This window comes from Branchiostoma lanceolatum, chromosome 16 (assembly GCF_035083965.1).
Source record: "Branchiostoma lanceolatum isolate klBraLanc5 chromosome 16, klBraLanc5.hap2, whole genome shotgun sequence".
NCBI classification, from domain to species: Eukaryota; Metazoa; Chordata; class Leptocardii; order Amphioxiformes; family Branchiostomatidae; genus Branchiostoma; species Branchiostoma lanceolatum.
The window spans coordinates 10,399,231-10,419,997 of NC_089737.1; the positions used below are offsets into that span (position 1 = coordinate 10,399,231).

Here is a 20,767-nt window from a genome sequence, read left to right on the forward strand (position 1 = left end):
GTAAGAAAGAAGCTGTCAAAGGTCACCTACGTGAGTTTTAGTCCATGCAAAACTTGCATTTGCAGGGCTGTCAGGCCTTTAAAGTTTCAATCTAGAGCATAATTTCAACTTTCTAATCGGCGCAACCCCTACGAATCCGGCCTTCTTTTCAAAAATTGACCTTTGACCCCCTCTCCACCTGATAATCACACAAAAACAGCAAACTTTGCAGGCCTACAGACACCACAAACATGGATGAAGGTCTGGATTTTTCAACTCAATAAGAAGGTAGAAACCCTTACCTGTAACATCCAGCTCCAAAATATCAACATATCCTGAAAAAAGCCCCTTTACAGCTACCTTTACCAAGAGTACCAAACCTATTTCCATGAGCTAAAAGTTGGCCTTCTGCGCCTGCGTGGATAACCGGAGTATCGCCTGGCCTCCTTGCATTGTGTATTTTGTTTTAAAAAAAGTCACTTTGGTGAAGGTATGAGGTCGTGGAACTCTTGTTTGAATCTATATAATAGTGACGAATTTTGCTGATGCTTAGAGCACAGAAAAAAAAATCAGGTAACCATCGAAATACTGGTAATGTTTGCTCATGAAATGGGCTTTGCTCGGTTAGGTTTCACTAGTTATAGACAATTACGTTTGTTAAGTCCAGTCTAGTCGCTTTTATACCTATTTTGTATCCTGTTATTTTATGTATGTTGTTTGCAATTAGCCTTCGGTCACGAATTTGCAATAAACTTATTAGTTGTGGTGTCAGGTTTGGAGGTCAAAGTTGAAGGTCAGAGTGGACTGAATGTGGCACAGGAGAGGCGGATAAAATGGTGTGCTCACGAAGCGTAAGTACGCTCTCACCTGTTCCTCGAACTGACTGATTTTGTGATGGTTTAACTCTACGTTAGTGGGTATTTTAGGACAATACACTTTCATGAGAGATTTAGTCAAGCTAAAAAGGGGGGCTATCCTATTTGCGAACGAAGATCATTGATCAAACGCCCAAATATGTGTCCTCAGATTTAACCCCGGTTCAGGTCGTGCTGGCGTCATAGCGGTTCACTGCAGCCGGGGATCGATCAGCACACATGCATGTTTACATGGGTCCATTGACATAATAGCAGTCTAATATTAGATATGCGCAGGCTTGCATGGCATATAGGAAACAGCATCAAACAAGACCGGAAAGCCCTCCTTTGTGGAACGTTCTGGTGTCCATCTCATATCCAGTGGTGTCCATCTCCAGAAATATCTCATGTTCTTGTCAACATATTGTAATGATTTCCTGTGGCTTCTAATATTTTTTGTAGTCATAAAGAAGTAACAACACAGTGCCAGGGTTCTATCCCCGTTGCTCTGCATAATGTTGTTTTACACTGCCCGGCTTATGCTAGGGTCACATTTACAAGCCGGGGCCCGACCGGGCTGTTTTGAGAAAACAAGGAATAAAAAAATACGTATCACGAATATACAAATTTATGGCAAGGAGTAATCTTTTTACGTTTTGTGTGTTTTGTTGTCTTTTGTATCGTATTTTTTGTTCCAGCAGGCTACCCGGCCGGGCCCCGCTTTGGAAATGTGACCCAAGCATTATAGTACACCCACCACGGGGGTGTCATAAGCCGGCCAGTGTAAAACAACAACAACGACACAACTTACTCAAAGTACGCACGATCCGATTATTACGCTAAAGCAGAAATATATGCACCAGCAAAGTAAATTAGTTCGCTTTGAAAATGTATGTAATATAAGTGAGATGATCACATACACGGCGCTTTAAATTACTTGCCCGCTTTTTACGTGTATATAAAAGGTCGTTTTCGGTTTGTGAACATTTAAACCTGCACTTTTTTCCATGCTTTTCTTAAGACCTTTGAATTTAATTTCTGACAGTTTTTGGTGTCTTCGAAATTTTAACCTATTTCGCCAATTTTTCGGAACGTTTCCTCCAATAGTTTCCTATCCGAAGGCCTGAATCTTTTTGTTTTTCAAGCAAGCTCATCGAAGTAGCAAACATGTAACCTGACCAAAATTAACAGGCTGCTTTGCTTTGATGTGGAAAGAAAGGGTCGGAAATATCTGAATGCACAAACACGAACTTCACTAAATGCCGATTTATCATGTCTTGTTAAAAAAGAAATCATTAAAAACATAGATATTTAACAATTTCGGCCTACATACCACTATTGGTTTATATTTCCCACTCATTTTTCTTTTTGTGTCTGGTTAATTCTTACAGCCCCGTTCTGTATGTGGTGACAGCAAAGAGATAAGGCCCTGTGTATATTTGTATGCAAATTGTCTCTTGGCTGTCATTGCGTATCGAGTTCCCCTACGCGATGCCAGAACATTTCCATTAGATCCTCTAGCCATTTAGCTCAAACGCTTTATTAGGCATATCGTAGTTAGTTACATTTATGATATCGATTATAAAATGGCAGCTGTAAAGAAGGGTAATATCGTCTTAATTTCTTATGAATAAGATGATAGATAATGCGTTGTACTAAATTAACTTGGATCCTAGCCATGTTCTAAGTGTTAAGATCCAACAGATACAACTGTGCGTGACTTCTCCTGCGCTGATGACTTTGTAAACAAACCGTCCGTGCCATGCATATGTGTGCATCGAGCGTAACTGTCACAAATCCCAGCCTGTATAAACAGTTCAACTCATTTGTCAAGGGTTGACCAAGTCATGTTACAAAATGCTGCTAGGGCTATAATACTGTACGATGTATTGTTTAAGCATACAGACAGACGGACAGATAGATAGACAGACAGACAGACACTACTTTTAATGCTGTATTCCTAAATCGAATGCTATACTTCATTGTCGCTGTTTTATACATTTCTACAGATGAACTGCTGTATTCCAGCCCGGTACTCTTTGGTCGTCCTTCTTATAGGAGTCACCATCCACTTCTTCACCCTGCGTTCACACTTCAGTATTATCATCGTGGCTATGGTTGAACACTCACCACACAGCGATGGTAACAACACTTTGGGGAGTGAGTGTTACGTTAACACGTCCCGGTCTAAGCTTGTCACACATAAAAACAATGTGACAGAATTTGGAGAGCCCACACTTTATACAGAGACGGGGACAGCGTGGCAGGGAAACTCAACGGAAGATAGACACAAGGTAGATAATTTAATTTTGTTTTGATTATTTATGCAAAGTAAGCTAATTGTGTTTCTATGTCCCTTACAGCTAATATTTGATTTACCTGTCTGTCCTTTCTTCGTATCCACCCCCTGTCCCAAATATACTATAACTATAACTATAATAGTATCGGCATCATGATCATCATAATCGAAAAAAAAACATATAATTGGACGCCGTGATAAATTGCTACATCCGGGATGCATCTGTCAGTGAATAGACCGTAGGAGACTAAATTATGCTTTAAATTTCTATATTCATCTTCGTGTCATCACAATCATCATGATATCATTACACGTATTTTGAGGTTGAAACTTAAAAGAATAAAACCATCACTATCTTTTCTTTATTTTTTAGAACAAGTTTTCATGGGATCCGATCACCCAAGGCCGTATTCTCGGCGCCTACGCGTACGGCCATATCTTTAGTCAGGTGCTGGGAGGCTTCCTGGAGGCCAGATTTGGTGGGAAGAAAGTTCTCGGTCTGAGCATCCTGTTGTCTTCCGTGCTAACTCTGTTCACGCCCGTCGCAGCTTTCACCGGAGAGTGGTGGTTGTTCTTTGATCGAGTCCTTGTTGGCTTTGTGCAGGTTTTGTATGCATATTAATGTGTTGTCTCATGTAGATACACATATATAAAGCAGATATCACAGGAGCGGCAAACGCAAACAAACACACATATTCAGACATTCAAACACACACACAGGCAAGCACACACACACGCGCACATATACATACGAACACAAACAAACACATATTCAGACATACAAACACACATACAAGCACACACACATACACATAAACACACACACATAAAACACGCATACACACACATGCACAAGCATACACAAACAGGGTTCATTCTTTAAGCTCAAAAATCTTCTGTCCTTTAAAAACCTTGAATATCTAAATGGCGAAGAAAACTAAATATTGACTGTGATCCTGTATGCCTTAGTTCTACAAACTAGCCACATTTTTTCTACATGTCGATTTAACAATGTAACCTTACCCATTTTAGATCATCAACATATCAGTATACCTTACTCATGGCTATTATTTCCCCTGTCCAGGGTGTGATATATCCTAGCATCTTTGGCATCTTGTCCAAATGGGCCCCACCCTCGGAAAGAGGTCTCCTTCTTGCAATCGTCATGATTGGTGAGTTGGCAAGTACCTATTGAAAAATAGCATTATAGTCTCGTGATCCAAGCATCATATATGTGAATCTCGTTATTACCTGCGACATTAAGATTTATTTACTACGGCCTCGTTATTAATATCAAATGAGAGGTCCTGATATGATACGGGAACCCATTGTGGCTATATTGTGATTAAAATTTAAACTAGATTACTAGATCACCTACCTACCTACCAAGTCCTACTAGATTACGTTTGTCAATATTCCCATTCTCCTCATTGACAAAAAGCTGCCAGATAGGCGCTTGATATGTCTGAGTTTACAAATGGATTCATCCAGTAGTAAAGACTCAATTTTATTGCTCCCGTACTAGATTACTGCAAAATTTACTACTAGTATGCGCTATATGCACATTCAGCCAAGTGCGCTCGATGTAACGCAGTTTTTTTGTTTGTTTTTTTGTTTGTTTATCTAGGCGACACTTTTGGAGTCTTTGTTGGTTTCTCCTTAACAGCGTATCTAATCACACAATTTGGTTGGGCAGCCACCCTGTATGCCACAGGTAGGTCTAGTTAATTCTTGAAGGCATTTGATAATAATTGTATTTATAAGAAGTGTATTTATAATATTCGGGGTTATATACCCGGTATTACAGTCACATCTCGTCTTGGGGTTCTCTTGTCACGTGACTGATGTTGATCATCACGTGACAAGAAACAGTCATCTACAGGCTTGAGATAGTGACGCCCCCTGTCCCTGTTTAAGGTACTGCGTTGTCTGCGGATTTGGATCGCCTCCCAAACACCCCTTGAAATATGAAATAATATATGTGTGTTGACATTCATTCATACATATATGAAATGATATATGTGTTTTCATATTCCAGGGGTAGCGGGTTTGCCGCTCTGTTGTATGTGGTGTCTCCTAGCGTTTGACTCGCCTGCCGTTCATCCGAGAATAACCAAAGCTGAAAGGACATATATTGAGTCAAATCTAGAAAAGATGAAAAAGGTGAGCCATACATAAATTACTTATTCGACTAAAGATAATACTTTGTATACGTAAGTCATATTATCCTTACTTTTAAAGGAGAAAGAATGCATGGGAATTATACCGTCTGTCATCTTCCCAGGGGCAATATTGTCTAGTTCTACTTTTAGTGCAGCTTGTTGTCACTACTGTCACAAACGTTTGTGAGCTTATTTGCCTCCGCTCATGTTTTCTAATGAAAATTCAGTCGTATGCATGAAAATTGTACTGCGACAAAATGAATAAGTTTTTGGTTTGAGACAGTAACATCATCAAATTTTAGTAGTCTGCACATAAACCTTAAATTGTTTCTTAAGTTTCTGAATGCCAGCAAAACATTTGTAACTAGAAACCCAGACATGCCCTCTTCTGTTGAATCTAACTTTTTGAACTGCATTTTTATCTTTTCTTTGCAAGGGGAGAAACATTCCGTGGCTAAAGATGTTGACATCGCCACACCTGTGGGTGCTAATCTATATACACTGTGCTGAAAGCTGGAGCTATTACTTGATACTTACCTGCCTACCTCTGTACATGGATACAATACTCAACTTCAACATCGATACGGTAAGAAATATTACAACCATATGCTATATTGTAATGTTCCGCGATCATACTTAAGTATTGGCCTTGTGAGTTGGAAGCGTAAAAGTGTGTCATTGTTTCTGCTGGAATCCTACGAAGACAAAGGATGGCAAATGCAGCATTCAAATTTGTAATAGGTTGGCAAATGCAGCATTAAACTTTAAATGACGTTCCGCCAATCATAAGGATTTAAATGATCTAAATAAATGCTTTTAAGAGATCAAGTACCTACAGTTACTCCATGACCTAGAGGACATTTTGACGAGTGACATAAGCGTAACAAAAGGATGTGCGAAGTATGCTTTTTACATAATTGTGTTTCTGACAGAATGGTGGTTTGTCTGCCTTGCCCTACCTGAGTCACGCTGCGTCCAGCATTCTGACAAGTCTCATCCTTGATCCTGTCATCAAGAAATCAACTTTCAAGAAGGTCAACATTAGAAAGGCAAGCGTTTTAGGTGAGAATAGTGTTCATTCCGACACAATTGAATATATTTGAAGCGATAGGCTGGCTCTGCTCAGTAAGCGTCAGAATAACCGGCAAAAGACGAGGACCCGATGAAGAGCACAGTTGGTAGACCTTAACCATATGTTCACCAAAAGAGGGGGAGGGGGGTATCTGTGACAAGTTGACAACCTGTACGTTGTATAAAAATTATATAGCTTCTTAACGATTTGTGTTGGGGCTACTGACATTTCACTAATTTCAGTTTAAACTATGAAGTTTCAAGGCTTTCGTCTTAACCACACGTCCTAGCGTCATTAACATCTTATGTGACATAATGAAGCTTTTACGATTTGATATTCTTAATCAAAGCTATTTTGATGACATCTTTGGTCACAATCAAATATCAAGTTTGTACCATATCGTTAGCTAAGATACATCCAAGCTCTTGTCCCTCTATTTTCGTCACTACCTTTTTTTAGGCAGTTTTTTTTTTAAAAATGAAAGTTTTTTCAAGAAAAGAAGTCTTAAGAGACTAATATTACTTTGACACTCTTTTTTGTTGAAATTGTGCTGCATACCTTAGAGTTTGCCGAAAACACACTATTTTTGACGCTTTTATCCCAAAACATCCACACGAATGACGTCATACTGACGTTATATTACGTCTTAACGAGACCAAAATGTCAGTAGCGATTTTTAAAATCTTCTTTATTTACATCTTTTCCTACAAATGCGGTGGTCGGTGGTCGTATACCATGCCGTTTATATTAGAATTTTTAGGGCGGGGGGGGGGGGCAAACAATCCAACAGAACCTCGGTCTAGATAGAGGTTAATTGTGGTGAAATTACAGATCAAATCTTTGTAAGATCGACATAACACCAATATATTAATACATAACGTTTCACACTCAAGTAATGAAAACTGTGGATGAAATCCACTAAAGTACAATGTGCGATCCCTGTACCGTCACACACCATGCCTGTCACGTTCTATGCTTTCCCAGGCACAGAACGTGACACAGCCCGACCGTCACAGACTGTGCCCGGAAGTGCTGTCAATCACTGTGACTGACGGGGCAGTGATGCCCGCGTTTCCATATAAGGCAGCGTGTTTTTGTTTACCGCAGCCCCCCCCCCCCCCCGTCATCTTTGTTTTTTGGGGCGCTGAGGTAAGGAGGAACAGCGTAATTCTCGCTCTGTAAAATAATTGAATAACTTAGACCTAGAACTGAAGTGGCACAAAAAGACAGTGTCTATAACAGATGCTAAAAAAAAATAATAAAAAATTTGTAAGACTAAATATATTCTATCCAGGGAAACCAGATCTAGACTAGGATCGGGCCACTTGCCGATTACTTCGACGTCCCGAGGCAGTCAGCTCGCCCGATCTAAATCGATGCTACGGGAAGTTGTAGCCCCGGGCACTGTCCAGGCACGGTTCGTGACAGTGCCGGAGATGTTTGTGACACTCAGGCACTGTCACAATCCGTGCCCAGGCACGGATTGTGACAGTGCCCGAGTGTCACAAACCGTGCCTGGGGCAAAAGCACGGTTTGTGACACTCCGGCACTGTCACGAACCGTGCCTCAGGACACAGTCGTGAATGGCAGGGTTCGGGACGGATTTCTGTTGTAGAAATTCGTGATGAGACGTCCGTCTGTTTGTGCCACATCAACTCTTAGTCCAAATCATCCAAGACAAGCGCGAAATGTATTTCAATGAGCGAGAATTACGCTGATTCTTTCTCATCCCAGCGCCCCGAAAAAAACAAAGATGGCGGGCTGTAGGGAAAAAACGCGTTGGGCAGACTCCTCCCCCTCAAAACACTAAGCTCCGCCCAAAAGCACAGTATGGGATAAGACCCCCTGTGTGTCACGAACTGTGCTCGGTTGGGCACCATTCGTGACGGTGTCCGAGTGTCACAAACCGTGCTTTTGTCCCAGGCACGGTTTGTGACACGCGGGCACTGTCACAAACCGTGCCTAGGCACCAAACGTGACAAAGCACCAAACGTGACGCAACAATCCCATTACTGCAAGTCTTCTTAAAAATTGAAATGACCAATCACCTAGGTAACCAGACCTTGTAAACACTCCACCTAGGAGATTCGACGTGAACTACATGTATATACAGTTTTGTAGTACGGCGCTTTAAGAATAAGAATCTTATGATTTTCTCCTGGCTATTATTGTAATGTCTGCACGCAACTTCCCTAACTCCACAGGTTTAACTGTTATTGCTGTCTGCCTGGTGGCTGTTGGACACGTGAGGTGTGATTCTACAGCAGCTATTGCCCTGCTGTGTCTGGCTGTGACCATGAGAGGGGTGATGATACCGGGGTTCTACCCCAGCTACACCGAACTTACGTTGGGCTTCTCTGGCGTAGCTTACGGGATCAGCAACAGTTTGGCAAACTGCTCAGGATTTCTGGCGCCTCTCCTGGTTGGAATTCTTACAGATGAGAATGTGAGTTCTCTTACAAAATCAGATAATCATTACAGTATACGCCTAGCTTCTGGAAGTAATTGCACAGATACGCAAGCAAACATGCAAACAAATACACCGACAGTGACATTTGCGTTCACGGAAGTAGAAATAAGATAAGACTGGATTCATTTCATTTCATTGGATTTTTTTAAAGAGACGTACTTTACTTTTTATTGTCTTGCGATATAATTGTGATTTGCTTTCTTAATTAGCTTCATACTTTTTACCTGAAATATGCTTTACTTCTACCGACAGCAAACAATAGCAGCCTGGCAGAAAGTCTTCAACATTGGTGCAGCCATTTCTGTTTCCGGATCCGTCATGGCTCTGGCGTTCCTCCGGACTGATCCGGTTTCCTGGGCACAGGACCCGGATGAAGACAAACTGCCCCAGCCAGCAAGGGGCAAGTTAATACTTGACAGCAGTAATGACGAAAAAACAGACACATGGCCAGTACTTGTCTACGAGTCGACCGTTTAGTGTAAATTCTCATATCAAATGTATTCTGAATTTAAAAACGCACATCATTTGGGCTGAGAGTATTCGTTTCTATGAAACTGTCTTCTTGGTATAATAGTAAAGATCATATAGAATTATACACCTACTGAATTGTGAAAAATAGACTTCACATTTGAGTATATACTCAGGGTTTTCCATGAATACGACATTATTACTGTCATACAATCATTTCTATCTACTAGTATTGTGGTCGTCATTTTCCATAATACTGTTTACCATTCTACTATCAGATATGGTACGCTACTTTTTTTATACCGTTCAGTTCCATACACTCTGCTCATACTACGCTGGCTAAAGGGAGAACGGTTTTCCAGGGTAGTTTGGTTATCCATCTGGTCTCATTTGGTATCAGGGCAACTCGGCCCATTTCCAACTCGGCCCACCGCAAATCTGATCAACTCAGCCCATCGCGGTGGTCAAGTCGGCACATCGCAGTTTGTCCAGTCGGCACATCGCAGTGGTCAAGTCGGCCCATAGCCGTGGTCAAGTCAACCGGTCGTCAAATTTCCACAAAATAAAACCAAAAAAAACCCCTTCTAAACAACAACCTCATGAATGCAATTTTTAACTTTTCAATTTCTTCTTTGCTCGGCAGGTATTTAGCGACGAATTCTTCATGCGCGGCGGGCCTGGTCACGTCGACCCGGCGCGTCCCGGGTAGTAACATACATGTAGTAACAATGTCTCCTTGTCAGACAACTTCGAACTGCTGACTTGGAGGTTTATGGAGCTCCCAAGAGGCGAACAAAACAGGAAAATTACAGGTTCCACCCAGCCCTTAGGAAATGCTACTTTTGTAACAAAGGGAACCTTAGATAATTGACTTGTTAATAAAGGCGCCTCCCATCACGTGAGATTGCTAATTCGCATTGATTGTGGTTAAATCATGAATAAACATTCGACTTGTCTTACTTCCTCTGAAGGAAATGAATGCTTAGGCCTTAATTTTACAACACATTTTCTTCTCACCGGTGCGTGGAAATATTTTTTGGCGTTTACCTCTCTTTACTTGACAGGTAAAGACACGCATTGTTCTTCACTGTGACTTCAAGACCTCAATATAACAACTCTATACCCCTCTGTCATTGCAGACTGTAAAATGAAGGTTACTTTTAAAAACTATTATCCAGTTTGAGAATGAAATTTGCCCTACCACAACTAGCACAATCCCACAACAAGTTGTGTTAACACAGCAACATAGTTACTAGACATATCATGTCAGTGAATATACGTACGGACTAATGAAACAAACAAAAAGTGACATGAAAAATAAATTTTTGTACAGATCCATATCTAGATGGAACTGCTTACCATCTAATAAACAAAACATCTTCATAACTTTATGTTTAGATTTCAGTAAATTCGAATGCATATGGTAGGTAGAACGCTGTAATGTTTATGTAATTTTTAATACTACGTAAGGACATGACAAGCATTTAATAAACGATGAGTGCATTGGATCACTCCCCTGATTAGAAAACAACAATTCTGTTCCCCACCATAGATAGTGAACAAAAAAGACGGTATATGTCGTGCATGTGCTAGCATTGAGTGTACTATCAGAAGTGATACTGGTGACAAGGGCAATATATATAGTTACAGAAGAGAAACTAGTTCGGTAGTTGTAGAAGAAACACTAGTGTGGTAGTCTTGAATGGACTTAGTAAGTGATACTAGGCTACCATGTACCACGACACTGGTGTAACTTTTTGTGTCCTTCTTGAATACGGGAATAAAATTAGTTTTGACTGTGAGGCCATGTTTTATTGCTCAGATTCCTTTTACTACATTTATTGTCTCTTTTTTTCGCATCTTGTTTTTTTACGCTCTTGTATCATAGTCTGCAGAGAATTCCATCTTTATGATTCAGCTTATATTGCGTAACTTTTGTCCATATCTTTTAGCTAATGGTGTAAATAACGTACCTGACTATACAGGATAGTGTAACACACATCATTAAAATCGCCACTGTGAAGCAGTCAAAAACAAATTACATGGAAGAGGGAAATGAAAAAAAGTATAAAAAGACCAAGACACGATGAAGAACACAGTTGGTAGACCTTAACCATATGTACACCAAATTAGGGGGGGGGGGGCATCTGTGACAACCTGCACGTTGTATAGCTTCTTAACAATTTGTGCTGGGGCTACTAACATTTCAAAATCCACACGAATGACGTCATACTGACGTTATATTACGTCTTAACGAGACCAAAATGTCAGTAGCGGTTTTCAAACATCTTTTTTATTTAGATCTTTTCCTACAAATGTGGTGGTCTTATACCATGTCGTTTATAGTAGAAGTTTTAGGGGGGGGGGGCAAATAATCGCACGGAAGTCCGGTCTAGATAGAGTAGATTGTGTTGAAATGACAGACCAAATCTTTGTAAGATCGAGATAACACCAGTACATAACATTTCACGCTTAAGTAACGAAAAGTGTGACTGAAGGTCACCAAAGTACAACGTTCGATTCCCCTACTGCAAGTCTTTGTTAAAAATTTAAATGACCAATCACCTAGGTAACCAGACCTTGAAAACATTCAACCTAGGAGATATCGTCATGAAATATATACAAGATTGCAGTAAGGTGCTTTAAGAGTAAGAATTTTTTTCAACCTTTATTTAACCTTGAAAGTATGCAAAACATACACTCATTCGGCCGAAGCCATTTTTCAAGAGTTCAAGTGAGGAGGTCAGGGGTCCTTATCTTATATTTCTCTCCTCCGGGCTATTAAAGTAATGTCTACACGCAACTTCCCTAACTCCACAGGTTTAACTGTTATTGCTGTCTGCCTTGTGGCTGTTGGACACGTGAGGTGTGATTCTACAGCAGCTATTGCCCTGCTGTGTCTGGCTGTGACCATGAGAGGGGTGATGATACCGGGGTTCTACCCCAGCTACACCGAACTTACGTTGGGCTTCTCTGGTGTAGCTTACGGGATCAGCAACAGTTTGGCAAACTGCTCAGGATTCTTGGCACCTCTTATGGTTGGAATCCTTCCAGATGAGAATGTGAGTTCTCTTACAAAATTAGATAATACTTAAGATCATTACAGTATACGCCTAGCTTCTGGAAGTAATTGCATAGATACGCAAGCAAACATGCAAACAAATACACCGACAGTGACATTTGCGTTCACGGAAGTAGAAATAAGATATGACTGGATTTATTACATGTCATTGGATGTTTTAAGAAACGTACTTTACTTTTTATTGTCTTGCAATATAATTGTGATTTGCTTCCTTACTTTCGCTTCATAATTTTTACCTGAAATATGCTTTACTACTACCGACAGCAAACAATAGCAGCCTGGCAGAAAGTCTTCTACATTGGTGCAGCCATTTCTGTTTCCGGATCCGTCATGGCTCTGGCGTTCCACCGGACTGATCCGGTTTCCTGGGCGCGGGACCCGGATGAAGACGAACTATCCCACCCAGCAAGGGACAAGTTGATACTTGACAGCAGTAATGACGAAAAAACAGACACATGGCCAGTACTTGTCTACGAGTCGACCGTTTAGTGTAAATTCTCATATCAAATGTGTTCTGAATTTAAAAACGCACATCATTTGGGTTGGGAGTATTCGTTTCTATGAAACGGTCTTCCTGGTATGATAGTAGAGATCATATGGAATTATACACCTACTGAATTGTGAAAAATAGACTTAAGAAGCTTCACATTTGAGTATATACTCTGGATTTTCCATGAATACGACATAATTATTGTCATACAATCGTTCCTGTCTATTGTGGTCGTCATTTTCCATAATACTGTTTACCATACTACCGTCAGATATGGTACGCTACTATTTTTTTTATAATGTTCAGTTCCATACACTCTGCTCATACTACACTGGCTAAAGGGAGAACGGTTTTCCAGGGTGGTTTGGTTATCCATCTGGTCTCATTTGGTATCAGGGCAACTCGGCTCATTTCCAACTCGGTCCACCGCAAATCTGGTCAACTCGGCCCATCGCGGTCGTCCACTCAGCCCATCACGGTGGTCAAGTCGGCACATCGCAGTTTGTCAAGTCGGCACATCGCAGTGGTCAAGTTGGCCATAGCCGTGGTCAAGTCAACCGATCGTCAAATTTCCACAAAATAAAACCAAAAAAAAACACCTTCTAAACAACAACCTCATGAATGCAATTTTTAACTTTTCAATTTCTTCTTTGCTCGGCAGGTATTTAGCGACGAATTCTTCATGCGCTGGCGAGCCTGGTCACGTCGACCCACCGTGTCCTGGGCAGTAACATACATGTAGTAACAATGTCTCCTTGTCAGACAACTTCAAACTGTTTATGGAGCTCCCAAAGAGGCCTTTGTGTATTACGCATTGAGGCGAACAAAACAGGAAAATCACAGGTTCCACCCAGCCCTTAGGAAATGCTACTTTTGTAACAAAGGGAACCTTAGATAATTGACTTGTTAATAAAGGCGCCTCCCATCACGTGAGATTGCTAATTCGCATTGATTGTGGTAAACTCATGAATAAACATACGACTTGTCTTACTTCCTCTGAAGGAAATGAATGCTTAGGCCTTAATTTTACAACACATTTTCTTCTCACCGGTGCGTGGAAATATTTTTTGGCGTTTACCTCTCTTTACTTGACAGGTAAAGACACGCATTGTTCTTCACTGTGACTTCAAGACCTCAATATAACAACTCTATACCCCTCTGTCATTGCAGACTGTAAAATGAAGGTTACTTTTAAAAACTATTATCCAGTTTGAGAATGAAATTTGCCCTACCACAACTAGCACAATCCCACAACAAGTTGTCTTAACACAGCAACATAGTTACTAGACATATCTTGTCAGTGAATATACGTACGGACTAATGAAACAAACAAAAAGTGACATGAAAAATAATTTTTGTACAGATCCATATCTAGACGGAACTGCTTTCCATATAATAAACAAATCATCCTTTTACCTTTATGTTTAAATTTCAGTAAATTGGAATGCATGTAGTAGGTAGAACGCTGTAATGTTTATGTAATTTGTAATACTACGTAAGGCCAGGACAAGCATTTAAAAAACGATGAGCGCATTGGATCACTCCCCTGATTAGAAAATAACAATTTTGTTCCCCACCACAGATAGTGAACAAAAAAAAAGACGGAAAATTGGAAATATGTTGTGCATGTGCTAGCATTGAGTGTACTATTAGAAGTGACACTGGTGACAAGGGCAATATAATTACAGAAGAGAAACTAGTTCGGTAGTTGTAGAAGAAACACTAGTGTGGTAGTCTTGAATGAACTTAGAAGTGATACTAGGCTACCATGTACCACGACACTGGTGTAACTTTTTGTGTCCTTCTTGAATACGGGAATAAAATACTTTTGACTGTGAGGCCATGTTTTATTGCTCAGATTCTTTTTACTACATTTACTGTCTCTTTTATCGCATATTTTTTTACGCTCTTGTATCATAGTCTGCAGCAGAGGATGCCATCTTCATGATTCAGCTAATTTTGCGAAACTGTTGTCCATATCTTCTAGCTAATTGTGCAAATAACGTACCCGGCTATACAGGATAGTGTAACACACATCATTGCAAACGCCACTGTGAAGCAGCCAAAAATGAATTGCAAGGAAGAGGGAAATGAAAAAAAGTATAAAGAAGGGGAATCCTGCTGGTCTTCAAGTGTTCCTATATCTTTCACCAATTTGATAAGTTACAGAAATTACTGTCAGGGGGGTAGTCTATTGAGAGATCGTTAAGTTAAGTATCATATTTATCTTGCAGGAAATTCGACTCAATGGACACCTTTGCGTACCCGTGAGTGCTCCGATTACGTTTTTTTTTAATTTCCAGTTATCTTCTAGCTTCACAACAGCAAACTGTCATTACATTGGAATGTGGCAGAACGTGGGCGTACCATATTGTGGTCTGATAATTGTCTTACCACACAAAGCGATCCTCGATCCAACACAAAGCAAATCTGGAGAAAAACAAAACGATTAAAGACTACTAGCAAGACAACTTCTGTACCAGCCAACCAGCGTTTCCATTACTTCTCATTTGCATAACCACAGTGGGAAAGAGTATATATCTTGCTTATTGTCTCTATTTTTTCATTACTTCATTCCGAAATCTTCAGACGCAGGACACATCGTGATCTGACAAGCATTGGAACAAGGTCCGTACCAAGTCTGTCTTAATTAGATCTATCAGCTAAATATCATTGGTGCCTGTATATGTTTTTGTAGTCTATCTTTTTTTTATCTAAGTCAGTAGTCAACGAAGCTTGAGACTACAGCGATGTACAGATACAGACAAGGCGGGACGACATGAAACATGGCCCGGCCAGCGCCACGGCGTTCATCGCCGAACAGAGAAGAGAAAGTTAGAATTAGAGTACGGGCGACCCCAGTCGCTTAGCTAGTTGTTTCAATAAGCTTTCGCTATGAGTTGCGTATTTTAGTACAGGACACTGGGTCACCCCCAAGTTTAGTCGAAGTGTGTGTCTCATTTCTTGTAGTTGAAATCTTTAATAGTTAGTTCAATGACGTTGTTAATAGCGCTCGAGCCAACTTCAGTCCCACGGCGTCCGTCTTGTGCCAAATTTGTAAACTTGTATCTGCAAGATTCTGAAATACTTGTCAGAACAGAAAGAAGTATAATCGACAGGGATCCGTTGTTTTTCAACGTCCAAAATAGTAATAACTTGATATGTTACCTATGGGCCGAGTCGTCCGACATCCCTATTATACATATGTAGCCTTTAATCTTTTTACTTTAAGGTAAAACCATGTAACAAATTGTTAATACTGTATTTCAGCATGAAGGTCTTCGCAGCTCTAGTGGTTGTCCTTACTGTAGCCCTGATGGCCGAAGTTGGCCATGGATGGAGGCGACGTAAGTACATAGATTGAGATGTTTCGTTTTAGTTTCTTTTGTGCGGTTTTAACTTTGTATAAGTCATCACCATTTTCAAAATCATTCTGATGCGTCGTATAGGAATCAACGAACTTGGTTCTAGATGCGGAAATGTACGCAATAGATTTTTGTTATTGCTTTTTTGTGTAATGCGCTTTTTCTTGTGGTTCGACCAACTGGATTATCAACCGGTATAAGTATTTGACGGCACCATAAAACAAAGTGGACAGCTATTTCACTTCTGGAATATTGATAGTCATGTTGTTGATTTCAAAGGTGGCAGTGCGAAGCTAGAAGGCGGTAAGAGGGAGGAGCAGGGGGCCTCATGGGGACAGACTAGGGACAAACTGGATGATCTCCTCGAGGTACTGACGGAAGTTGAACAGAAAAGGGAAGAGATGGCTGCAAGGGGAATGGACAACGGTAAGAAATCTTGAAAATTCGACTCTTTTACTTGTAAAATCTCAGCTGTGAAGCTTGTTCGTATATAATCTTCGAAATCTTCGTACAAGACCCGATTTGCATACATAATGAGGTTCAGTTGTCTAATTCAGCTGCTTTCGATGACAGGACATTCAAACGTGCAACACATTCGATTTAGAATGAGTAAAACATTGCAATATTGAATTTAAAACATTTTCATATATCAGCATTCGGTTCTAGTGCCGAGGGCAATTTCAGCACTGGTTAACTAGAGCTGAATGACCTTTGAACTGGCCCACTGGACAGCTCAGCACTGGTTACCGAGTGCGGAGTTGAGAATCAGTGCTCGGGGAAGTTCAGCTCCTGAAAATTGAGTCCTGAAAACAAGGCCGTTCAGCACTGAAATACAACTTTCAGAAATAACCTCATCTAGATGATATTCAAAGTGATAAATAAGGGAAATTTCATATTCGAGGTGTTTGGAAATTACGCAACGGTGGCCATCAAGAGAATAGACTATGAAAAGCAGGGCATCATATGCATAACAAATGAAAGCATCCTTTATGTATGTGAAAATGTCGTGCTGTTCATGTCATGGGTTAGCCCAAGTATACTTACGAAACTTGTACTATCTATGTATGTTCTTATGACATTCATGTCTTTCGTTACAGACTTTGACGAGGTCGATGAGATGGGGCAGTTTCGCGATAAGAAATAGTAAGTAGCCTATTATATTGTTCACCTTTATGCGTAAGATCTCAGTAATCATATCATTACTACATCCAAATTCTTTGTTTACATACAAAAAAGGGAGCATTTTTCGAGTTGTTTTATCAGCTAGTAACTCAGTCTTACTGCTTTTATGAATTCCCTTTATATGATGGCCTCTTTGTCGTAATTATTGAAGAGATAACATATGTTGTATATTTATGCACACATCAGTATAGTTATTTTTCCTGGCAAGAGGATAACCCCCCTGGTTTTATAAATACACGGTTGAACATTGAATGTTGTAAATAAACACCTTCATGCTATTTTGTTTTAGAAGCGAAGCACCCCCCCCCCCTCCCCCGTGCACCAGTCAGATGGTGTTACTGAAGCCTGAAGCCTACACGATGTCTGTAGTACATGACTAGTAAATAAACAGCAACCAGTTCATGCAAAAAAAAATCAAGACTACGTAGACAGGTGGTTTTCTGGTGCCTGTATTCAAATCCTATACTATACCTTCTGACTCCAATGTACCGTGATTATGTATATGATTCCTTCTGTCTTTAACTGTTTTCCCGATGATGATATGCCGTAGTCAGTGGAAAAATGAAAGTCTGTCTTCGTGCTATAAAGTTTCCGATACAAATATGATTACCGGACCAACAACACTGACAGTTGAACTTTTATTCATCAAGGAAGTAAACAAATCTGTAGACATCATGCTTCTTGGCGAAATAAAAAAAGATTGGGGAAATATGTGTCAAGTCAAACTTTCTATGAATGAATACATGTGTTAAGGAATGGATGACTGGAGTAAATAATTTGATTATGTGGAAAAATGTGGCCTCCTGTCAAGAAATGACTGAATACAAAAATGAATGATAAACTAGTTAATGATAGTCAAAAACACCCGCTGCAGTTCCAAACGAGTCGCTAAGGGGCCCAAACGTACACAACTTGCTTCCTGTGGCACAAACTATCTAACGCACAAAAATCATGACCGTAGCACTTGCAGAAAATTTGACCTCAAACTTTGAAGCTACGCTGCAGTACTTTAGGTACCCGCTAGGAGGCCCATCATCAAATTGACCTTCGCATTTAAAAAACCTACCCATCCACTAAATATCATGCATATCCATCAACAGCTCCTCGAGTTGTCCTGTCTACAACAAGTACAGCCAGCTGTAGTACAGTAAGAAACTTCCAGGTGACCCATTTTTGAACTTGTCCTCTACAATCTCTACGCATCCACCAAAAGTCATGCATATGCAGATCCATCAACAGTTTCTCGGGTTATGTTGTCTACACACAAACACACAAACATACAAAGTCCACTGCAGTACTGTAGGACACGCCAGGTGAACCATTTTCCAACTTGACCCTTGCGGGCAGATCCAGGCCTGCAGGGTTATTTAACTCCTGGTGTCTGGAGCTCCGTCGTTCTGACATTCCACTCGATAACCTACTAGTAACTGGACGCAGATCATCAGATCTATTGATAATTTATGCTGTCTGCAAGTAAGTCCATATGTTTGTATTTAAAAGCACCTTGGTGTGTGCTGCGAAAAAGAAGTATCACATGTTTCGCCAAGACTGAGGTCACCAAGTGTCACTATTTAATTGCAACAGGAATTTTCAGCAAAGAAGGAGGAAATGACAAAGCGCCCCGTGCATCGTTTTGCATCGTGGTTTATATGCAATTGAACAATTAAAAATACTTGCTGATTACGAAGGGCTGCCATATTTAGTATCGGCCGAAAGATATGCATAGCACCATGAAATAGTTATGTAGACAAAGTGATGGTCAGATAAGCACGGGCACATCTGTGTGAGGTATATTTATTCAAGTGATTAAATATTTACTATATTACAATCATTAAACACAGACAGAGTAGCCGGAATGATCATTTGAATATATCTTTAGATGCAACAATGCAAAAAAAGTAATTATATTTTGCCATTAGGAAAAAAAACGACACTAATAATGTATGCTACCCCTTGATGATCCACTGTATTCTGCAGCTTAGGTAGTTGTAGAAAAAAACCTCTGGCTGGATTCAGTCTTTCTTCATTTCTTATACCCCTTATTGTATAAGTAATCAGAATGTTAAGTTTTTGTTCTATGACTCTCTTATATTATGCATTTGTTTAATAGTTGCATTGTTGCCATACATTGTATAGTTTGGAATTGTCGTGCAATAAAGTAAAGTATAAGTATCTATACAAGCTGTAACCTTTCTCACTACTGATTTTGCTGTAGCCACTGAGAAAGCATCATAGATTTTAGTACACTGACTAAATGATTCATGTGGAACAGAGAGAAGTTTCAAACAATCATATTACAAATAGAATCACCGAAAGATTTCAACATTTATGTACCATTCAGAATTACCCTTTTTTTTCAAATCCTTCAAGTTGATACCTTAAAATATACTGTACTTCAACAAAGTTATCATTGCCACAAATTTTAAGACATTCACATACTCGTATGCATTGGGTTAAGTTGCTGCTTGTAGCAGATCCACAGATGACTTGGAAAGCTACAACTGACTGGGTATTGTTACTTAGCCACTCTCTACTTAAGATAAAATCTCAAATGATTTACACCTCGACAACGAAAGTATAAAGAAGTGAACACTCCCATTGTAAAGTTACGGAAATACAAAATGGCGTGGAACTCACATTGTAAAGTTACGGAAATACCAAATGGCGTGGAAAGATTGTGACTGTGTTATCGACCGAGTTGGTGACCACTAGATGTCCACCCGGACCTAATGCAACACCCATTGGATTTTTAAACTTAAAGACGGTGCGGACAAATTTACCGTGGTTTGTAAACATGTCTACCTTACGGTTTCCGCTGTTCGCTACAATGATGTGACCCGACTTGTCTGTGCAGATACCTTCGGGATGTAACAGTTTGCCTTTGCCCCTACCTCTAGCTCCGAACCTGAACAAGGGACGTCCATTCTGATTGTACAAATGTACTTCGCTTGTGAGACGTCCTAGGGTTAATATATTTCCTTTATTGTCCAATGTAATGCGGTCAACATCATATGATTTAAAACTTTTATACAATATGCCGTCTGGTGAAAAGATAGAGATCTCGTCGCCGCCCCAGTCCACAATGACTTTGTTGTTTACAGTGTCAAATGCAATGTTCGGGCTTTGGTACCACAGTGACTGTTTTATCATGTACATGAATTGCTTACCTAGCTGGCCTTCTCTACTGTACTTAGTTAGATATACATATCCACGATTAGACCGAGATATATATCTTGAACCCACTACCCACACGTTTCCCTCACCGTCAAGTGCAAGATCATAAGGGTCTATGTTTATTGTTCGTCTATTGCCATATTTACCGTCTATATATGCTATCGTTGGGA

At 40.2% G+C, this 20,767-nt stretch overlaps 1 protein-coding gene across 7 annotated transcripts; it reads left to right on the forward strand.

The window, feature by feature from the left end:
* The first annotated feature begins 445 nt into the window (after positions 1–445).
* On the forward strand, positions 446–18,132 carry LOC136421452 (sialin-like). Of its 7 annotated transcripts, XM_066408774.1 has the most exons (17): positions 446–830; positions 1,006–1,649; positions 2,843–3,127; positions 3,506–3,736; positions 4,217–4,304; positions 4,760–4,846; positions 5,171–5,295; positions 5,731–5,880; positions 6,227–6,356; positions 8,571–8,812; positions 12,651–12,819; positions 13,538–13,971; positions 15,111–15,504; positions 16,147–16,223; positions 16,521–16,667; positions 17,339–17,384; positions 17,713–18,132. In XM_066408774.1, the coding sequence occupies exons 2-12, from the start codon at positions 1,464–1,466 to the stop codon at positions 13,543–13,545; spliced, it is 1,701 nt and encodes a 566-aa protein (XP_066264871.1). In that variant the 5' UTR covers positions 446–830; positions 1,006–1,463; the 3' UTR covers positions 13,546–13,971; positions 15,111–15,504; positions 16,147–16,223; positions 16,521–16,667; positions 17,339–17,384; positions 17,713–18,132. The 7 variants fall into 7 exon arrangements, with proteins under 7 accessions (XP_066264871.1, XP_066264867.1, XP_066264868.1 ...); XM_066408770.1 differs by having other exon boundaries at positions 12,651–13,971; XM_066408771.1 differs by lacking the exon at positions 8,571–8,812 and adding an exon at positions 12,125–12,366 and having other exon boundaries at positions 12,651–13,971.
* The last annotated feature ends 2,635 nt before the right edge of the window (positions 18,133–20,767 follow it).